General features: G+C 38.8%; 1 protein-coding gene across 3 annotated transcripts in view; it reads right to left on the bottom strand.

Moving 5' to 3' along the window:
- Positions 1 to 2,206: 2,206 nt before the first annotated feature.
- The window catches only part of RNF182 (ring finger protein 182), a 37,004-nt gene continuing 18,171 nt past the window's right edge, over positions 2,207 to 21,039 (bottom strand). For 2 of the 3 annotated variants that reach the window (XM_005481760.4, XM_074543080.1), the window contains exons 2-3: positions 17,326 to 17,406; positions 2,207 to 11,625 (exon numbers count right to left, since the gene is read on the bottom strand). In XM_005481760.4, coding sequence (XP_005481817.1) covers positions 10,681 to 11,418 — 738 coding nt within the window. In that variant the 5' untranslated portion in view covers positions 11,419 to 11,625; positions 17,326 to 17,406 and the 3' untranslated portion in view covers positions 2,207 to 10,680. The remainder of the gene's footprint in view (positions 11,626 to 17,325; positions 17,407 to 21,039) is intronic. The other variant, XM_074543099.1, reaches the window with a different exon arrangement.

Consider the following 21,039-nt stretch of genomic DNA (forward strand, 5'->3'; position numbering starts at 1 on the left):
ACTAATTCCCTGCTCCTACCCAATCCTCTTTGAAAAATATAAACACACCTGTCTTTTCCCTTCTTCCTGATATTTCTTATATCCTTCCTGAATTTTTGAAGAGGACCACCGATAGGTCTGAGGCTGCTTTAGCAGGATCTTTAGCCTAGGAAAAATTCATCTGACATGCCTGACTGGAGAGCCTCCAAGCTAACCAGTGATGGTCTCACTTTTTCTTGCCCAATTTTACCTGTCACTGGTATTAATTTTACGAGCCATTTGCTCACAGACAAATTTTCCTTAAGGAAGATTGATGCATAAAGAGTCTTTACAGAAGGTTTTTCAGTTCAGGATGGGGTATGAGTTTTCATTAGCCTCCACCTCGCGGTTTCACCTCCTCACCACACAGCCTTCCCTACTCATTACACATCACTGTCCGTGGTGTTGTGAGGTCCCCAGGAAGAGGTGAGAGATGAGAATTTGACTCTAAGTTCTCAGAAGGCTGGTTTATTATTCTATTCTATTCTATTCTATTCTATTCTATTCTATTCTATTCTATTCTATTCTATTCTATTCTATTCTATAGAGAAAGGATACATCAGAAGGCTAGAAAAGAATGATAATGAAAGCCCGTGACTGACCCCTCAGAGTCTGACACAGCTGATGGTGATTGGTCATTAATTAAAAGCAATTCACATGGAACCAATTAAAGATGATCCTGTTGGTAAAAAACCTCCAGACCACATTCCAAAGCAATCAGATAATTATTGTTTACATTTCTTTTCTGAGGCTTCTCAGGAGAAAAATTCTGGCAAAGGGATTTTTCAGAAAATATCATGGTGACAACGGTCTCCTCTGGGGGCCCCCACTCCTGCTCCCCCACTTCCCTTTGCTTCCCCACAGATGCTACCCTACACTTCCCTAGTACCACCACTGACCAACATGCAAGAAGGTCTGAGGGAGTTTTTCTTGTAGTCTGAGGAATCTTCTCTCACCTACTGGTCAAGAAGAGACAACTCCTTCTTGTAAACATCTTTGACAAACAGAGATTGCCTGCCAGGGGCAGAGATTGAGGTAATAATAGTTTTAATTCTTTCTCTGAGCTTTCTTGCAGCTTCTCACAGCTTCCCAGGAAAATCCTCTGTTCAGAGGATATGTGATTACCACACACATCCACCTTTTTCCAAGGATGGGTCGCTTTCAGCTCAGAGTGGGTTTGGCCTACAATCCAGGGTTCCAAGATCTGCAAGCTTAGAGGCTCATGAGATCTGGATATCAGAAAGCTGATCAGTTCTGGGCCATCCCAGCTTAACAGAGAAGAAGGAAGCAAAGCATGGCAGGGAAGGTTTTGTAATTTAAAAAATAAAGAAGCACTGCATGAGTTTTATATCTAGCCATCACTAAATCAAAGTCTCATCCATTCAAAATGCAAATTACCCCAGTGGCCACATACTGGTAAATGTGAATAAATCTTCCTATTCTACCCACTTCTACAAGATCACATACCGCACCTCTGTGAGTTACACTTTTGTGGTCTGGCTGCACTTGCAACCAGCAGAATTACACAACACTCTTACTTCTTGTAGTCCTGCTAAAAGAAGGAATAATTCATGCCAGGGGAGTGTGTGTTGGCTGAGCAGTTCCATTTCCCTGTGCACGTGTGTGCAAATCCCATCTGTGTCCCTGAGACCGGGCTCCACCGACACCTCTCTGACAATGCCAAGGAGAACCCAATCTGCAGCTGGCTGTCCCCAAAAGCAGCAAACTCTTGTGGACTCAGGCTTTAGAGGAGCCTGCACTAAGGATTTTCAGGCAAGAACATCCTTCTCTGAACCAGGAACCAGCCCTGTGTTTTTAATAGCCAGTTGGCAAGGCCAGAAAATGTAGGACTCCAATGCAAAATGCATGCTGCAAACTACTTGCTGGCTGCTACCTGGAATGCTCCCTCATACGTGCTGTCATTTTATTTTAAAAATACACGGTTGAGCGATCATCCAGAAATTTGTCTGGTTTTAATTCAGTTTTCTTGCAGTCTTCCTTTGCACAAAACACTTTACATACTTGCGCAGTGAACAAAAATATTTTATCTATTTGGTTAAAACACTGTGAAATACTATCACATACCCCCCTTCAGTCTATTTTTTAAACTGTTCCAATGAATAACAGGAATAAAATCTGAAAGACCTTCAAACCCAGCCATTAAGAAATATGCTTATCATGACAAATCTTTACTGAAAAATTAAAGTTTTATTGAGTGAAACAATTGGTTTTACATTAGTACTTCATTATTTCAGATAGGAATGGTTATATTTTTGCCATTTGCTTCCATGTCATAGTTTCCTTGTCTGCAAGATTATGGTAGATTTCATTGTTCCGCTCATGAAATAAACACAAACAAAAAGTTCCCATTTTCCTCATTATTCTAAAAAACACAGTTATAGAAGGCAAAGTTACAGCAGCCAAACTCCTCATAAAACTCATGTTACATTTGGTAAGCCTCAACTTGATCTGGAATTTGAAACCTATGGATTTTTGTGACAAAGTAAAAAGTAAAGCAATATATGATTAAAACTTCCTTTTTTCAAGTTTGTTGGATTGAGAATTTCACTCTACAATGTGTCCATAATTCACTGGAGCGTACACACACATTCTGCACATTTTACCTGTCTTTGTGCATTATTTCTGCAGTCTCTTGTAGAGGATCTACAGCTGCTTACCCTTTCCACCCAAGCCCTATTGTGTGAGCAAACCTTTTCCTCCACTTTCTTTTTCTTTTAATCCCATTTCTCCCCCAGCATTTTCAGCCCCTACCTGTGAAACTTCATTAACTATCTGCATGATTCATGCAGCCTCATTGACCTGGCTTTATTATTGTGTTTAATTACTAAAACAAACAAAAAAGTTGTTAGAGATTTGCAGCTGACCCTAGAAGTGCCCCAAAAAGTTTCAGCCTCATAATTTCATTCTTTGCTGAAAGAAAATAAGCTCTATCTAGTTTTAATGCAATAATAATGTTTCCTTAGTGTGACTCAGTTTTTCTAACTAAAAGATGGGACACTGATGTAAAGAGCATCAGCATGCAGATCCCCAGGGGCTGACCGGAGCCTTCTGTGAGGCCCAGGACAGCAAAATGCTGAGGTCCCTGCTTATATTTGGTAGGACATCTGGAGGAAAAGACTCCAAACCTTTGCCCTACTAGGCAACATGAAGAACCCAATGTAATGGGCTTACTGTCTAAACAGCATCATTATTAATAATTTTATCTGAGAGCACCTCCTCTTCTTGGAATGAAGAAAGAGGGACATGAAAAAGGCCACAGAGTTTAAGGAAATAAAAGATTCAGTAAAATGTCTTTAAAAGAAAAACATATTTGTGCAATAAAAAAGGCTCTAGGCTGTAGTTTGGGATGGCTGCAGCAAGTGGGTGAGGTAGATGCCACCATTATGGCAGGGAGAGATGATGAGCTGCTGCTCAGTCCAGCAGTGTTAGGCCATGTGCTTAACAGAGATAAAATCCATACAGTCTATGCCAAGATTAAATTAAATATTCTCTGGAATCTACCATCTCCTGCACCCATGTGAACCAGACAATTTAAACAGGGATATTAGAATGCACAGGATAAACTCACATGTTAGTGGGTTTATCAATGCATATCCATATAACATATAAAATAACAATAATCAAGTGTAACACCTCAGATGTGCTGTCAGGACCAATAAAAATGACAAAGTCATTTCCATGGCTGTAGGAGTACAGGTACCTTATGTGGTCACATGGCTTATCAATAAATGGCACTAAGTAGAATCTGTTTCTGAATGCTTCATCCCACCTCAAAGTAAAAAAGAGGAAGTAGTAGAAAAGGTTCAGGCCAGTGCAGTGGCTGGTGGTGGAAAGCCTGCTGCCTAAGGAGAGATCAAACAGGCTGGACAGAAGGCAGCTGAGGAGAAGTATGAGGGATAAAACCCTGACTTCACCATCTCCAAGGACAGAGGAAGTCCTGAGGTGTAGAGGAAACAATGCCATCGTACCTCAGAACTGCTTTCCTTATTGGAGTAAGTAGGGCAGAAGTATCTCAGGGGGTTTTAAGACAAGCAGACCTTTTCCACCAAGTATAGAATGAAATTGTGGGACCCTATGCTGTGGGAATTTATAGGTGCCTAGTGGGCACCTATAAGTGGGTTAAACACAACATTTAAAGGAATCCAAAGAAGTCCATAGGCAAGGATGAAACCCACAGGCACAAACTCCATCTCAAGAGATCTCCAACTGCGGATTGCCATGTATTAGGAGGTATATGAGGAGCTCTACATCATGTAGGCTCTCCATATTCCTTTTTTATGTGCACCCACTACAGCTCTGAGGTTAGAGAGACCCAGCAGACCTCCCACCTGGCCCAGGGTCAGCATAAAGCATAGCACTGCTTTTTTGAAGTAAATAGCTTATGAATGCAAAACCACATAAAATCTAGCTGTCCACCTAGGATTTTCTTAGTCACACTGCTCCTTCTTGTCCTTTGAATGAGGCAGAGGATTATCTAATATATTGTAATTAAATCAGAAATGCAGTTACTGTTGTCAAAACATGAGTCATTTTTTCATGCACAGATCTGATCCCAGTGACACAGTTGCAAAGGCATCTTTTCAAACTCTGGATTCATTTTTTCTTCTCAGCGAGGCTGTCAGCAAAAACTGCTTAGCAGTGAGTGGCAATCAATCCAGCCTTGTCTCTCAACAAGTTAAAGAGTTTTGACATAGTGTGATTCTCATCTTAGAGGTTTTCTTATGAAAAGAAAATTCAAATGCTTTTTGAAAGTGTACTTTTAATAAAATCATCCACTTTTAGAAAGAAAAGCTCTATCCAAAGAAGTAGGCTCTTCGCCTCAGCACCTCTTGAAATTTCAATATTGCCATGCATGCACTTGGGAAGATGCATTTCTTCAGTTTCACTTGACATTCTTGACATTTTTCACTCCCTAATGCAGAAAGCAGTGTCAGCCAGGACTTGCCAGGAAATATACCCACTGGTACATGGTACACCATCTCAGTGAAGTATTAGCTGCTCAGCTACTGCTTGCTTGTATCTTTTGTTACTTGAATAACAAGAATAATGAATTATTCAGCTACAGTATGAAATGGATAAATATGATACATTTCCCAGATTTCATAAAAGTTAAAATAGTGGGCACAGAAGAAAGGGACTACATTATGCAGAAGAAAAAAAATGGGATCAGTATGAGGCAAGTATTTTCTAACAAAGAAGCCTATTAAATGGCTGAGAAGTCCCTTGTGGGAAGAGGTGGAGGCCTCATCACTTTAGATATTTAAAACCAGACTAGACAAAGCATTCATCTCTACAGGGGCGAAGGAAATGGATAACATTACTTATTAGGCTTTTTTCTATCTGTCTCTGATTTCTACAATTTAATACATTTTTTAAAATGCAAACCACATTTGGATAGCAAAAGGCAGAAAAACAAAAAAAAAATTTTCTAGTTGTAGTGCTGCCCGGCACAATGAAACTTGATTTAAAATTAAATTTATGCTAGCAATTCAGACTGCAAGATGACTTCTCTTTGTTTAAGGTCTAACACTGAAAGCTTTGCTACTGTCACATGTGTCTCTAAAAAGATGATTTACTGTCCCCAGACTGGGGATTTATTCTTTGTGCCAGAACTCTTTGTGAACTGTGATGTTTCAACTTTGACAGAGGTTGTTGATGCAAAAGAAGAATGGTGCTTTACAGAAAAGTAGTGGAGTATGGGGTCTGTGCTTAAGGTCTGGAAGACTTATCAACTCCCTCAGGAATAGCCAGCACTAAATATTTACTGATGTCACTCAAAGGATAATATCTAGTCTGAAAGTAAAAAGACACTTGGTCTCTTTCTACTTTGAATATCTTAAAATTATTTCAAAATTCTCAGTTCCCATTTTTTATTTTTCTCTCTCTCTTTTTTTAATCCTTGAGGGCACTAAAAGTTCACTGTCTTTTTTGTAGAAATAAATATGAAGAAATGAAAAAAAAAAAACGAACCCTGAGAAACCTTAGGATAGTCAAAATGTTTAAAAGTGTAACACTGAGGATCTTTCACTCTGTCTGCTATCCCTGCAGGAAGATGAAATCATGATGTGGAACTCCTGTGCAAGAAATCAAGATGCACAGCTGAAGTGAACTGTCCCAGAGGTAATGCAGGGGTGGGTGCTGAGCCATGCTTGGGGCAGCTCAGGTGCTCAGACTTCAGACACCCTCTCAGTAACTCTGAACCAGCCAAGACAAGGTAGGATACAGCCCCATGTTTTCCTTGCTTTGACATCAAAACTGTTTCAAGAGTATGCTCCTGTTTACCCTCTGCACCCTGTTGACTCTCGCATCCTGGCTCCAAGTTGCCATATTTTCAGTATTAGCCTTGCCCTGCTGCACTGGGCTGCAAACTCTGTAGTAGAAAAGATTGCTTCATTTCAAAATATTCTTTATCCACAGCTCATGTACACTTGTTTCATGAGAGGGGGCAGAAAAGTAGGAGCAGTGAGTTGAACCTACCATTAGAACTGGTTAAAATTAAGAAAAACAACGGCCCTGTACCAAATAACAAGGAACTCCCTCAAAAACATCATCTACCATCCTGTGAACCTCCTCAGTTCCTCTTCCTCAGGGTGAAGTGTAGCCACTTAGGTGGAAAGCTGTGTTTTCCTGTTCTGTGCTTGTCTATCTGGCTGTGTGCTGCTGAGTCCGCAGAAGCAGAGAATTCTCTGAGTTGCAAGGGACCCACAAAGATCACGGAGTCCAACTTTCAAGTGAATGGTCCACACAGGGATCAAAGCCATGACCTTAGTGTTATCAGCATCATGCTCTGAGCAACTTATCTGTACCTTCAGGTAATCAAGGCTGTTTGGAAGGGTCTATTTTCGGGTACATTGTTAAATACTGGCAACCCTGAAGTTTGCCAATAATGTTATCAGGACAAGAGTTTGCCTATTTTAAGTGTTTCATACTAGCACATACAGTTTAGTGGGCCTATAATCAATATAGCAGGACCCACCAAAGCTCACAATGCAGCTAAATCAATTTCATCAGCCTTTATTTTGGCCAGTCCTGTAGCTTTAAATAGTTAACATAACAGTGGGATTATGCCCAAATCTAAGGATCCATTTAAATGAGAATGAAGTTCAATGCTTTGCCATTTGGAAAGTAAATGCACTCAACTGTAATAACAGCAGGGAATTAATTTAATTACCAAATGAATTTTAAACCACAGAAAGGTCAGTATAGAAAACATTAAACTGTTTGCAGCAGCTCTACCCCAAAATATTTATCCAAAACAGCCCCTTTGTCCCAGGCATAGACAAACCTCCCCTCTCTGCTTTGGTCAGCTTCTCAGGCAGCCCAACCCAGCCCCACTTCCTACGTAAGAGCCCACAGGCTCTGTTGACCCACGCTCTCTTAATTGCCCTTTGGGCTCCGGGCTCAAGCCACACCTGCAGAGCTTCCTCCCTCACCTTCATCCTGCTCACAGGATGGCCCAGCTCAGCACATCCTTCCTAAGCTGTGCCCAGCAGCTGCTCCTGCATCATCCTGCCCCAGCCCTCAGGGGATACCACAATATCATACTGTGCATGGGCAGCTGGCAAGGATAGAGCCTGCATCCATAGGATAAGCAGGAATTAAAAACAAAACAAAACAAAAAATCTCATTCGGTCTAAATTAATCCTGTAGTAATGAATTTCCAGCACTTTGTACTTGGCTGAGTCATGTCTGGGCATAGCAGGAATAAATCCCACTGAAAGGAAATTGCCTTAGTGTGCAGGCAGTATTTTACAACCTCAGGAGCCATTACTTTCCAAGGAGAGAAAAACAGTCAGAGAAAAGGAAGGAAAACCAGGCAGAGAAGTAAGCTAGTCTTGATTTTAGCCCCATTTACATTGATTTCAGCACGGTTATTCCACTGCAGAGGACACAAGAGCTTTCAGTTCAAAGTCTAAAGGATGGTACAGAATAAAAATAAGGAAAAAGTAGTATCTGAAGTTCTTCCAGTCTCAGTCACACAGCAAAAATTATTCTCCACAAATAATTGAGATTTATCTCCCAGCAATTCTCAATGGCCATATTGTAAGTCATATAGGTATTTTATGACCCCAAAGTTGCAATAGCATGCTCTGGCTGAGTGGCAGCATAGCTGTACAATCAATATGCTTTTGCAGGCTTGCATCTTTGAGTGGGTTAGAAATGAAGCACAGCCTGGAATAACAGCATAAATTTAATGGGCTGGCAGTCTGAAAAGTAGAGAAGTATAACAATAGGTGTATTAATTTGTGCTGTGATGTGTAACTGATACCACTGTAATTTTGCTACAATTAGGCTGTTTTAAAACAGAGTACAAAATACCTGGTGCTGGAGCTAAGATAATCAGCTGAAAATCAAAAGGAAAAAACAACAGGTAGCACTGTAGAGCATGTCGTGCAGAGGTAATTCATATATATCACACATTTGCAAAACCTATATCCTCTGTTAGCCCTTTATTAGAGACACTATATTCAGACAAATTGAACAAATTCTAAAACATATAAACCCCTAACACTACAAATACATCTTTCCAAAAGTCATGAAGTTCTATAAAACCACATAGGTTTTTATTTTTCTTTCTTTTTTGACATGATTGTTGTTGGATACTTAAAATTTATGAGTTCATAGATGAGTCAAACCTTGACTGGAGACGATTCCTCTTCTAACTACATGTGCTTTACCACAAACATTAAAAACAACTACTTAGGAACAGCATTTTCTAGGAATTCTGAAAATATTTTAGGTATAATTATTGTCATTACAGAAAAGTCTGAAACATTTCCTTTAATCATTCAATACATAGCTCCATAACTCCATACACTTGAAAACTATGATTTGGCTGTAAGTTTTCTTCTCACATATGTGTCTATACGTACATACACACACATATATACGCACTATTAGAAAATGAGGGTCAAGAAAAGCAGGACCTTTACATTTCCACATTTTCTCTGTTTGCAATAGGAATAAAACTGCAGATACCACCTGTGCTGTCTACAAAAATTGAACCAGCTTAACTTCAAATCCTCTTGACAGGCTCTGCTTTTCCCACTGTCATTTTTTCATTCTTACCAAAGTCTGTTTGCTCTAAGAGTATATTGTTAGGCCATACATTCAATTTTCATGCAACAAACCCCTCTCCCTTTTACACTGCCCTGAAATTACTAAGTCTTGTGCCAAACCCAAAAACCAGGCTTGCACTGCTCAACTCCACTCTGCTGTGCACAAGAAAACCAGTTTGCAGCTGCGGTGTTGCTAGACCTAGTTATACACATAAACATTAAATATTACCTATTTTTGTGTTCTTCCAGTAGTTCAAAAAATAGCCTAAACCATGCAAAATACAAGCAAGCCTTACAGGGCCTGGTTCTATTTGTGGAATGGTAAAGTATCAGTAATTCCTCTGAGCTCCACTAATGGAGACATGCTAATTGCCACATCTAGATTGCCATCAACTCACAGTGGTGACAGAGGGAGTTCAGAGTATTAAAACATTTTAAAGGACTATGCCTTAAACAAAAATCTTCCCAAAGTCACATTATCTCCTTACAGTGATCATTTGTGAACTCAGAACAAAAACAAACAAACAAACAAACCAACAAACCCAAAAAAACAACCAAATAAAACCCCAGTTAACCATTTCAGATTTTTTTCCTTGAATTTGTATTACTGATTGAAGATCTGTTTCCTAATGGTTGGGAATAAAAGTCCATCTTGAGAGCTAAAGTCACATAAGCCAAATTCTCCAGCGCAGCTACCACAGAGTACACGTGCATGAGGTTGGTCGTCCATTAGGAAGGTCTGGTGGCCTGGAAATGTGGTGGTGGTGGAAATGCTGAGAGGGAAGGTAAGCATAACAGAACATAGCTAGAGAAATCTGCAGAGCTCTGAGCCCTCAAAAGGAAGCCGAAGGTGTGTACACTAAAAAAAAGTGCACCTGGAGAACATCAAGCACAGGGCTGGGTCCCCAGAAGTACTCATTAGCAGGAATATTTCACAGTGAGCTGCAACTGTATGACAAGGAAAAACGGGCTTCTCTTTGGGGAAAGTGTTCTGGAGACAAGTTTTTAACATTCAAAAAAAAATATTGGCCTCCCACAAGTATTTTTGCTGTAGCAAGAACTAAAAAAATTGGTAGTTTGTTTAATTCTTCTTAGACTGTTAACTAATAGAGTAATTTAATTTGCTATAAATGATGATGGATTATAAATAACAGGTATTTCAGAGCATGAGATGCTTTGGGTGAAGAGATGCAGTACTTGCATCTGGAAGGTGTCTGCTGCAGTAATTTTTTCTTGGGTGAATCCTACAGAATGAACTAACTTGATCAGTCCAATACAAAGCAAAGTCCTACTCATTTGAACAGTGGCAGCAGCAGCAGGCACCAAGTTTGGTGATTTGGCTTTATTCCTTTCTAAAATTCAGCCCTTCAAAATCAACATGCAATTTTTATTTCCAGTTCTTAGCTCAAAAAATGCTTGGGGTGCGGGGCGTCAAATTCAGTTGGGAAAAAAGGGACCATGTAACTGCTTCCATTTAGTGGGATGGACAATAAGAATAAATAAGAGTACAAAGAATACAAAACCAGGATAGATCAACTATGCTACACATCTGGTAATACACCTTTTTTTACTGTATTTGTTATCAAGATGACATGCAGTCTAGAACTTCATGGCAAACACACTGGCAAAAGCCATAAATCATGAGAATAACAAGGCTCGAAGGAACAAGGCTCACAAAGACAACCCCAAGGGTGACTTTCTTGGATACCAGTAAATAAATCCCTAAAGGCAAGGAGCTAAAGTACAGCAGCCCTAGCAACCACACTAGCACCCGAATCGAGGTCTGGAAGAGCAAGGATGTGCAGTTCCACACTGTCCAGTTGTGGGACACAGTTGCAACAGAGTCAAAACTTGTAGGCCTGTAAAATTCCACCACGGGCGTTGAGTTCAGAGTCTGGGGACTTTCTCTTTGTACTTCCATGATTGTTATAACCAGGCAATTGGAAGAGGTGTGAGAAGGGCTAACCAGAGATGCCAGCCTTTTGGGAGTCAACAGCAGTTCTGTTGGGTTGTCTGGTAGGCACTTCTTTCCCTTTCCCCCACAAGCCAAATTCAGAAGGATGTTGTTGTCATCAGGAAGACTACTGACCTCATCGTCCGGCAGGCACGTTTCAAACCTGCAGAACGGGCACACTATGACTCCTTGTGGGGAATCCCCAAAGTCTATGATCTTGCAAAGGCATTTGGCACACACTCTGTGACAGCACTCCAGCACTTTTGGCTTTCTCTGCCGCAGGTTATAGCGGTTGTAACAGATCTTGCACTCGAGCTCATCTGAGCTCTGGGTCTCCACAGACTCCTCTGGTAGCTGAGTGGTCATTTCTTCAGGCAGTTTTTCGGCTCGTGGAAAGAGAAGTCAAGGGATGAAGAGGTCACTCAGTCTTATTTTAGAACATTTTCCTATCACCCATCTCAAACAGAAAAAGAGGAGATGACATCATTGAAAAGCATCAGTAGACATCATCCATTTTCAGCTTCTGCTAGGGATTGCGCACTGCATGTCCTTTACTCTGAGCCAGGCGTCCATCTGAAAAAGCCAAAGGGGAATTTTTGTTGAAAGCAAAGGCAAAAACAGGAAAGGGAAGGGGAGAGAGGAAAGCGGAGAGGGAAATCTTCAGCAAATGAAATACACAAGTTCTACTTTTTACTAGCTCAGCTTCCTTTGCTAAAACTACCTCTAAAGTAGCTTCTTTCTGTGGCACATGAGGCCTATATAATAGTCATGATGATGAAACTTAGCATCATACTGCATGGATTTATTTTAGAGTTGAAGCTCTGAGTGGTTCAGCCCATGAAGTTCTCAGCAGAAGCTGCAATCTAATCACTGATCTGTGACCATTTATTTGAACTCTGGTTTCCCAAGGAAATGAGACTTGACACCTGGAGCTATTGGTCTTCCCTGGTAACTTGTGAATCTGCTGTCCAATTTCAAACAAATCAGCAGAAGGGCCACAGTACTGAGAATAATTAAGTTGCTAAAAAGAAGTGAGCACTGGCAATTGGGTAGAGGAGAGATATTTTCAAGAAGCACCATTTATCCTGGGCAATGGGTGATCAGCATACCCCAACCTCTGCTCTGAATGGGCAGCATGCTGCTTGTAGCTCAGCCAGAGAGGAGGGCAGCCAGGGGGAAGCTGGTGATACTCTGGGGAAACAAAAAGTTTGGGGGAATGGAACAGGTATGAAAGAGGCCCAGGGTTATTGCAAAGAGTTATGTGGGGACCTAGGTCAAATCTGGATTAGGCTTTGTTAATCTTTCTGTTTGTGGAGCAGCCCTTTTATTTTCTCCACCCAGCTGCTGGATATACAATTACAAAAATAAGTGTTCTTTAGCTTGCAACAAGTGTCTCCTTCAATACGCGGCTGCTGGGATGAAGGCTAATGTGTCTTCCAAGGGCATTCACCAGATGCTCTGGTTTTCAGGAGAGTCATGGCTGTGGCAGCTGTTTCACACCTCAGCTAAGGAGAGGTCTGTGGCATGCTTGCCCTGCTGCACTGCCATTCTGGGCAGCAGTTTTGCCACCAGACACATCTGCCTCACTTAAACAAACGTCATCTTTTTTGACATGACTTCAGGAAACAGTGCATGTATTATAAACAAGGCATTAACCCAGAGTATGTGCTCTGGGGATTAATAATCACCAACATTTACAAAACCAGTCTTATCTGCCAGAAGAGAAAAACTTCATTCAGATTCTGGCACATGCCTGCTCAAAGAAACAAGGGCAGAACTGCGTTTTGCAGGTTTTTGTGACTTTGTTCACAGGGGTTTTTGGATGAGGGAAGAGAAGAGGATCTGACTCCATGTTTCAGAAGGCTTGATTTATTATTTTATGATATATATTACATTAAAACTATACTAAAAGAATAGAATAAAGGATTTCCTCAGAAGGCTAGCTAAGAATAGAATAGGAAGGAATGATAACAAAGGTTTATGGCTTGGCTCTGTCCAAGCCAGCTGGGCTGTGATTGGCCATTAATTAAAACAACCAACATGGACCAATCACAGATGCACCTGTTGCATTCCACAGCAGCAGATAATCAATGTTTGCATTTTGTTCCTGAGGCCTCTCAGCTTCTCAGGAGGAAAAATCCTATGGAAAGGATTTTTCATAAAAGATGTCTGCGACAGGTTTTCAAACTCATCCCTTCATTACTAGACTAGCAAGGAATTGGCCACAATCAAATGATGGGCAAAGTCAGCACTTGTGTCCAGCTGCCTCTTGCATTATCAGTAAGCATCAGGCACATGGAATATGAAAAAGTGGCCTATTTAAAGAAACTTATTTATTGACTATTTGTTTTAGTAAATATGTGATTTCTTTCCCTTTCCATCGGGAAGTTATTACTCACTCCTAGAATTCAGATTTTATCTTTTTTGAGGCAGGAAGCAACTCTTTTAGGCAACGTGCTCCCTCTGTCAATACATTTTATCTGCCAACCATCAGTGAAGCCTCCTTCATGAGCCTCTTGTTCTTACTATGCTTTAAGTATTTTCCATTTCTGTATATCCAGTAGAAGATGGAGAGATATGAGAGAAGTGGATATAAGCAACATAATTTGTAAAACTCACCTCCAAGCTTTTAAAACAAAGATGCAAACACCAGACAATGCAGTAACAAAAAAACCATGACAACATAGTGAAAAAAACATACATATTTCTCTAAAAATTGTTACAGATATGGCCCCCTTCCCATTCAATTGCTTCAATAACTCCTTTCCTGCCTCTTCCAGTTTTTGTCTATAGTGCTCTAAAGGTTTTCATCTCTGGCTTAGTGTTGTTTTTATTATTTGTACTGTGGTGGCAGGTTGCATCAGGCAAAACATACATTAGATCATCCACAATTTTCAAAGAGTACAAGCTAGACGTCTTCTATGACACAAAAAGGACATCTTTTACAGAACTTACAATTTATCATTTATTTTCTGTTACACTGTGTGCTAACTTATTAATTTCTACTACTCCTTTTATTTCATTCCAAATATCATCTTCTAGACGACTTTTAGGTAGATATAAATGTCACGAGATGCTAACTTTCCAAAGGATGAACAAACCACAAAATGGACCAAAAAAAGTGAAATGCCAGCTTACAGGAAGGCAAAGAACTGCTGTAAAATTAAGAAGCCAAACAAAAAACAATGGTTTTGGACTTTCATATCTTGGGTATCATTTACATTCTGTACCTGTGGAGAATCAGGGCTGCCAACAAGGTACTGTTAGTGATCTGCTGGCAAACGTTGTCCTACAACACAAAACTAGATTCGTGATTAACCAAAAATCTTCTAAAATCTTCTATGTGTCTGCTTCTCATGGAAAATTATGACCTTTCTTGCAAAACTTCCAACTCAAAAGACCGCGATATTTTAGTGTTTATCCTTCTAATTAATTATTTCCAGGCTTTTCACAAAACCCAATCCCCTTTTCAACCAATTCTATTTGGACATGGATCACCTCTCCCTGAAACAGGTTTCAAACTGAATGTGTTTTGCTGATTTTACCACCTTTAAGTGCTAATTTTTGACATTAATACAAGGAATAACAAGTCTCTGGGACTAGCAATGTCCCAGCTGCTAAACTGGGATCATTAGCTCAATTTCCAGAGCACAGTGATCCTCCTATTGTAGTTTGTGTCATGAGCTCTTCTACAATTTTTTTCAAACTCTTTTTTAAATTTAATGTACTGTACAAGAAAGAGAGACTTTCATCATCTTTCTCACTTCACAGAGTCTCTAAAAGAATGTCTGTCTGTAATAAAACATTATTGATTGTTTTTTCTTCAGCTAACTTTAGATATTGGATTTCTCCTTACATGTTTTAGTACGAATACTGCTTATTACTATTCGTTATTTATACGTCTTTTCCTTTGAAAATGAAAATTTAATCATTAGTTCCTATTAATGCTTTTCATGCATTTTTTACCCTCTCAGCTCTATGGGGGTTTTAATGCTTCCTCTCTCGTTTTTGCTTTCCTGATTTCTTATGGAAATTTTTCCTTCTCAATATCCACTTTCCTGATCTTTGTTTTTCTCTCCTGGGAACTGCCACCTTTTTGGGTTTAATTAATGCTTCCCTACTATTATATACAACACATACACTAAAAAGTTCTCTAATCAGAGACTTATTAAAAATATATGGAAACTGAGGCTTTTAAAGAAATTTGGCTTCAAATAATTCCTGTTTCTTGAGAAAATGAAGCATTTATTGAGAAATATGGCTAGCTACTCCTTCAAGCAAATTCTGCTCTACATCAAAGCTTTTCTAGTTGGTCTTTTGCATGCTTCCCAGGTTGAGTATTTACTGGAAGCAGGCAGGACAAGGAAAAGGTTAACTATTGCCCCTCTGAATCCTACTCCCTCACCAAAAATGTTACAATTCACATACTTCTACTTGCTGAGTGTTTAAAGCAATATAATGCATGGAAAAAAAAAGATATAGTGTCTATATGATCATGTTTTTTCCTCCTCTTCGAGACACTTTTTTTTATGATGCCACAAGAAGGCATGTGCCTATTATGTGCTCCATTAATATTTGGGCTATTTTGAATATTGAGCTGCAACCTGCATTTTCTTTCTGACCTTGAAATCTAAGGGCAGTCATGATAAATCTAACCTCTTTCACATCAAGTAGGAAATTTGTAGTCACCGGAGAACAAAATGAAGCTCCATGTCTGATTTTAAAGCATTGTGTGTATTTTTATTAATTCTGGTATCTGTCATGATTTTAAACTGCTTCTTATGTCCAGCTTTTCACCTGAACCTAGACTTGTCTCATCTGCTTGTTTGATACCAAGAGACACAAGTTATAATTAGGGAAATTTCAATTACAGATTAGAAAAAAAAAAAAAAGTACACAAGGTATTCAAACACTGAACACGTGTCAAGACAGATGTAAATGAAATCTGTAACCTTACAGATATCCTCGACTGGATACAACTCTGGTCAGGCCACTCTGCCTTGGAACTGAGCCCTGCTTTGAGCAAAGGGAACTGGATTTTCCTGGAGATTCTTTCTAAAACAAATTATTCTATGATTCAGTGTTTTGCTATCCTGAACTCACTCTGTGATGTGTTTGAAAAGCTTTATCTCTTAGTGAATAAAGAATCAGACTGGCAATTGTTTACGTAGATAAACAGCTCTCCTAGATAATAATTCTTTCATTTAACATATGAATTAATTTTTACAAATCCTAGAGTCCTTCTGCTAGCCTTCCACAGAATCTATCTGATGGGGTCAACACAATGCAATTGCAGAACATTTTATTCCCGTGAGTATTATGTAGCACACAGCAGCTTTCTGAACAAAATATAAACTACTAGACACCACTATAAACTACTAGACACGTCCAATGGTGACAGCATCCTCTGCAGTTTATTCAAGAACAATCACATCTGTTATCCTGTGACAAGCACTTGCCTTTTGTAAGAGTCCTGACTAAGCACTGCAGGAGTGAATCCATCATTCCTGTTGCTGCTTGAGCTCTGACTCCCTCTCTTTCCATCCCTGTGCCACCCATCCTGTATGTTATGAACTCCTCTACTTGAAAGTTTTACTGAAAAGGGAGAAAAGCTGAAGACAGAGAGGCATTTTATGCATGGTAAAGCAGACTATACAGTGCTCCATGTGACTGCTGGAGGGCAGACCCAGATCCAGGGGGAAAACCTCCCTTGCGGGCAAGACGACGTGACCCACAGGACCAGGCTGAATCAGTAACAGCAAACTCTTAGGTATGACCCCACACATGGCCAGACTTTCTTCCCAGACATGGAAAGAAAGGTGAATGGGCTGTGCAACATGATATGGTCCTCCTTTGCACTCATCTATCAAACACTGTGTAGACAAAGTGTTCTTATGAGAGGCCAGAAGCAATTACTTGTAGATGAAACTCTCAATGTTCGAGCTCAGTCATGCTGACAGGGCAAAGTAGATGGGATACTTGTGCCTCTCTTCTCTAATGGAAGATCATCTTTGCCCAGTTCATCAAACCAATGTTTAATCATTTATCTCTCATACTTTTTTTTTTTCTGTGAAGGGAATTTGCCAGTATTTCACACATAACCTAAAATGAATATATTACCTCATCAACTTCCATAAGACATCATCCATAGACCTACTCAACATGTGATATTTTCAAAGGTTTTAAAAGTTGCTTTTAAATACAAGCTGAGTATATTTAGGAAAGAAGAGAAGGAAAAAATATAGATAGATAAATAAATACAGAGAAACTTACTTTTCATGAAAAAGAACTCCTTGGAAAGGTTCACTTGCACGGAACACAAGAAATGCCTTTTCTTCTCCACATGGGCAAAAACTGGTAGAAAGGAGGGAAACAAAATTAGTAGAGCAGGAATACAGCTGGGAGACTTCTCAGTCTATTTTCTCTGAAAGAGAGGAAGGAGTCCAACTTCTCTAGTTTGGATAGAAACTGCCATATGTTGAGATTTCTGTTTAGAGAAATATATTGGGTAAATCTCATTTACTAAAATTATTTCTGTAACATAATCCAGTTATCTTTACAGATCTGTTGTTGATTTTAAGCCTCTTTCAATATTATGTGCTAAACACTCTGAAGTGCTATCTCTTCTAGCAACCACATATTCACAAATGTTAGCAATTCACTAAAAAAAACCCCAACCTAAAGGCAGAGCATCCAAAGAGATAAACTGTGCTCTGAAAGAGTTGTTAAAACATATTGAAATACTTTCCTTCACAAATGTCACAGAAGCTCTTTGATAGTTTCTATTTTCCCAAACACAGTGCAGTCTCTTCTCCAGCACAGACCAGAAAGTAACCATCTCCTGTGGGCCACTGCATTCATGTTGCATGGAGGAGCTTTGCTGCATTCTGACTCAGCAGGAAATGACCATCGCACTAGATTTTTCCAGCTTGTGCTAAGCACAATGCAAAAAACCCCACCCCAAACTGCTTTTCTAATCTTACATTTGAATAGCCAACGTTCAGAGTGCCAGCAGCCATCACATGTTCAACCTGTTTTATGCCACATTTCTGCTAACAGTGGATGGGTTTTAACAATGGGCATTTCCCTGTCAACTCCAATCAATGGGAGAATTTGCACAGGAGTTACAGAATGTGATGTACTGATCCATGCTTGGCTTATGGTCAGCTCTGTAAACTGCTATGAAAAATGCCCCCATTCTTTTCACAAAAGCTTAGTTTCCAGCAGCATAGGTAATGAGGTTATTCCTCCAATAACTATGCTTGAAAGAGAAACCCCACAACATATACAGCAAAAAAGTTGTGCATTATTAACTGCTGACACTAATATAAAAGAGAAACATTCTCATCAGAAGTTATTGTTACAATGTTTAGAGTCTTTCCTTGATCTCTCTCAATCCTCTACAATAATGTCACAAAAATGCAAAACAATGAAAATTATAGTTTTTCATATTTGAATTGGAATTCTCTAATTATTTAGTATGGGAAGCCATGTAATATTAATGTGCCATCTCATGCTAAAAGAAAAAAAATAAACAGTCTTTCTTAAAAATTATTATTCCTCCTCCCCATCCTCTTAAGTAATCAGGGAGATTTTAATGTAACAGGGTTCACTTAATTCAGTGCTTGACACAGGCTCTTAGGGTACTTTTTACCTCCTTTGCCTGTACGTATTCAATATCATCGACTCCATTTCCTATTAACAATATAATTTGCAATACTTTTTTGTTATTCCAATAATTCACATTATGTGTCAGGTAGTAGTGGAAAATGGTATGAACACAGTAAATCCCTTATTGAAACCCTACTATTCTCAGTTACTTACTTTCTAGCTACAGGCTACTACAGTATTTATATGAATCCTGCAACTGTGGTGTAGAAAAGAAATGTTTTATTATTTAGGTTTGTAGGCAAGACCAAAACCTCTTCCAATATTTCTTAAGAAGAAATTTTCCCTCATATAGAATTCATGAGCTATTTATGTAGTAATATGCCAAGTGACTACTCAATGTGACACAGGGTTGTGGGTTGCTTTGTAGCTGTTTAAGAATAAAACTAATAAAGGACAAAGGATCTGAGCTTCTATTAGCTCTCTTGATTTAAACTGGCTTAATTAGATTAAATAGATAAGTAAAAATAGATGGTTTGAAATTTGCATCTAAAATGGTAACATTTAATTTTGGAAATATGCTAGTTAAACAGAAATAATTCCTTTAAAATTGTTTTTAATTCTTTCACAACCTGCTTAATGGGCTATTTAGGCATTTTCTCTTGCACAGTTTTCTCACTGCCAGTGGTTTTTCCTTCAGGACTCTGCAACCAGTAAGCAATCTACTCCAGTTAATTTGTACTTCACAGCAGAACTCAAGACCTTATACTGTTTCAGGGAAAGGTTCTTCTCTTTGGTGGTAGGGGTGGGTTTTGGTAGCTTTATCAAATAAAATACAGTTCTGCATCTCTGCTTTAGTGCTTGTGCCCTTTAGGAGCTCTTCTGAGAGCTGAACAGACTGTAGGACATTGGTTCTAGAATATGACTTGAAAAGACACAAAATTATAAATAAATAAAAAGCTTCCAAGTATTGCTTAATATAGGCATAAATATTTAATCATTTGGCCTACAGATATGTCTAGCATTTATCTTTATATTAGACACTATTAAAAGCCAATATGATTTTGTATTAGGTTTCAGAACACATGATGAGAGCACCATAGAATTTTACATCCTTGCTCTGCTTGCCACTGTGCGCTTGAATGTAAGTAATTCAAATAGGTCCAGAAATGCAAGAAAATAACTTCTGCTTTTCAAATAAAAATTACTTCTAATAGAAGATATTAAGTAACATACTCAAAATGTAACATCCCCAAAATATAACAGAATTCTCTCTCTTTGGACATATTTTCTGTTAGATAATTTGGGAGAGACTAGGTGAGGCAAAATGACAGAAAATTTATCTTGATTACATCATTCGGTGAAAAATTCCTCTCCACACAGGGGAACAATTTTAATGCATTACAGTAAATTCCAATTAACCTTCAAAATAAGATTTAATAGAAAGTAAGTGTGGCATTAACTTTGTCCTAATGGAGCTGAAAACAATTGCAGAATAGGCTAGAAAAGAAGTTGTACTTCTTGCTTTTTCTATTGTCCTTAAGAAAAATCCACCTAATACAAGGATGTTTAAATTTGTATATTCTGTTTCAGGCATTTTTGATATGACTATATACAAAGATTTTACTATATTGTCTATTTTATGTTGATAGTGCAAACAGGAAATAAAAAGCATGGACATTATACAGGGCAGTGCTGATACTGGATTTTATGTATTCTTTACATAAATTTGGTAACAAGGTTTTCTGCTTTAACTACTGCTCAGAATTTGCATTTGATCTTGTGCAGAAAGGAAATGGTACAAAACAACTGCAGTTCCTTCAGTCACAAGAATATTGAAAACTGTACATCAAAATAATCCAAATCCAATACAGATTCCCACCTACAAAAGCAACATTTTCAGACCTGGTCTTCTATCATTGTGTCCTATTTGAAACACTGGAAAATAAAGTCTGATCCAGCTGATGCTGCACATAGCCCCAATAGCTTGAGAAGTGAGGGGTCTGAAGAAGCAACACTCTAACCTGGATCCAGTAAAGTGCAATTCTAATATATCCTTTAGTTCCCCTAAAAATACTTATTTCTGGGATAAAGATTATTCTTATTTTAGCAATACAGCAAAGTTGGCATATAACCACTCCTCAATCAACATTCTTATATCTATTATTATTATTATTATAACATCATTATCATCACTAGAATTTCAATGTAACTAGGAATTTTTTTTAAAAAATCTTATTGATGTATTGAAAAAAGAGCAAACACAAACCCCTCAGATGCTATAAAAAGCACAACTATTAGTAGATCTGGTTGACATGCAGTAAAGTTGTATGTCTTCAACAGCGTTCCTGGGAAATTAACAATCCTAACAGACAAGTG

This window comes from Zonotrichia albicollis, chromosome 1, assembly GCF_047830755.1.
Source record: "Zonotrichia albicollis isolate bZonAlb1 chromosome 1, bZonAlb1.hap1, whole genome shotgun sequence".
Classification (NCBI taxonomy): domain Eukaryota; kingdom Metazoa; phylum Chordata; class Aves; order Passeriformes; family Passerellidae; genus Zonotrichia; species Zonotrichia albicollis.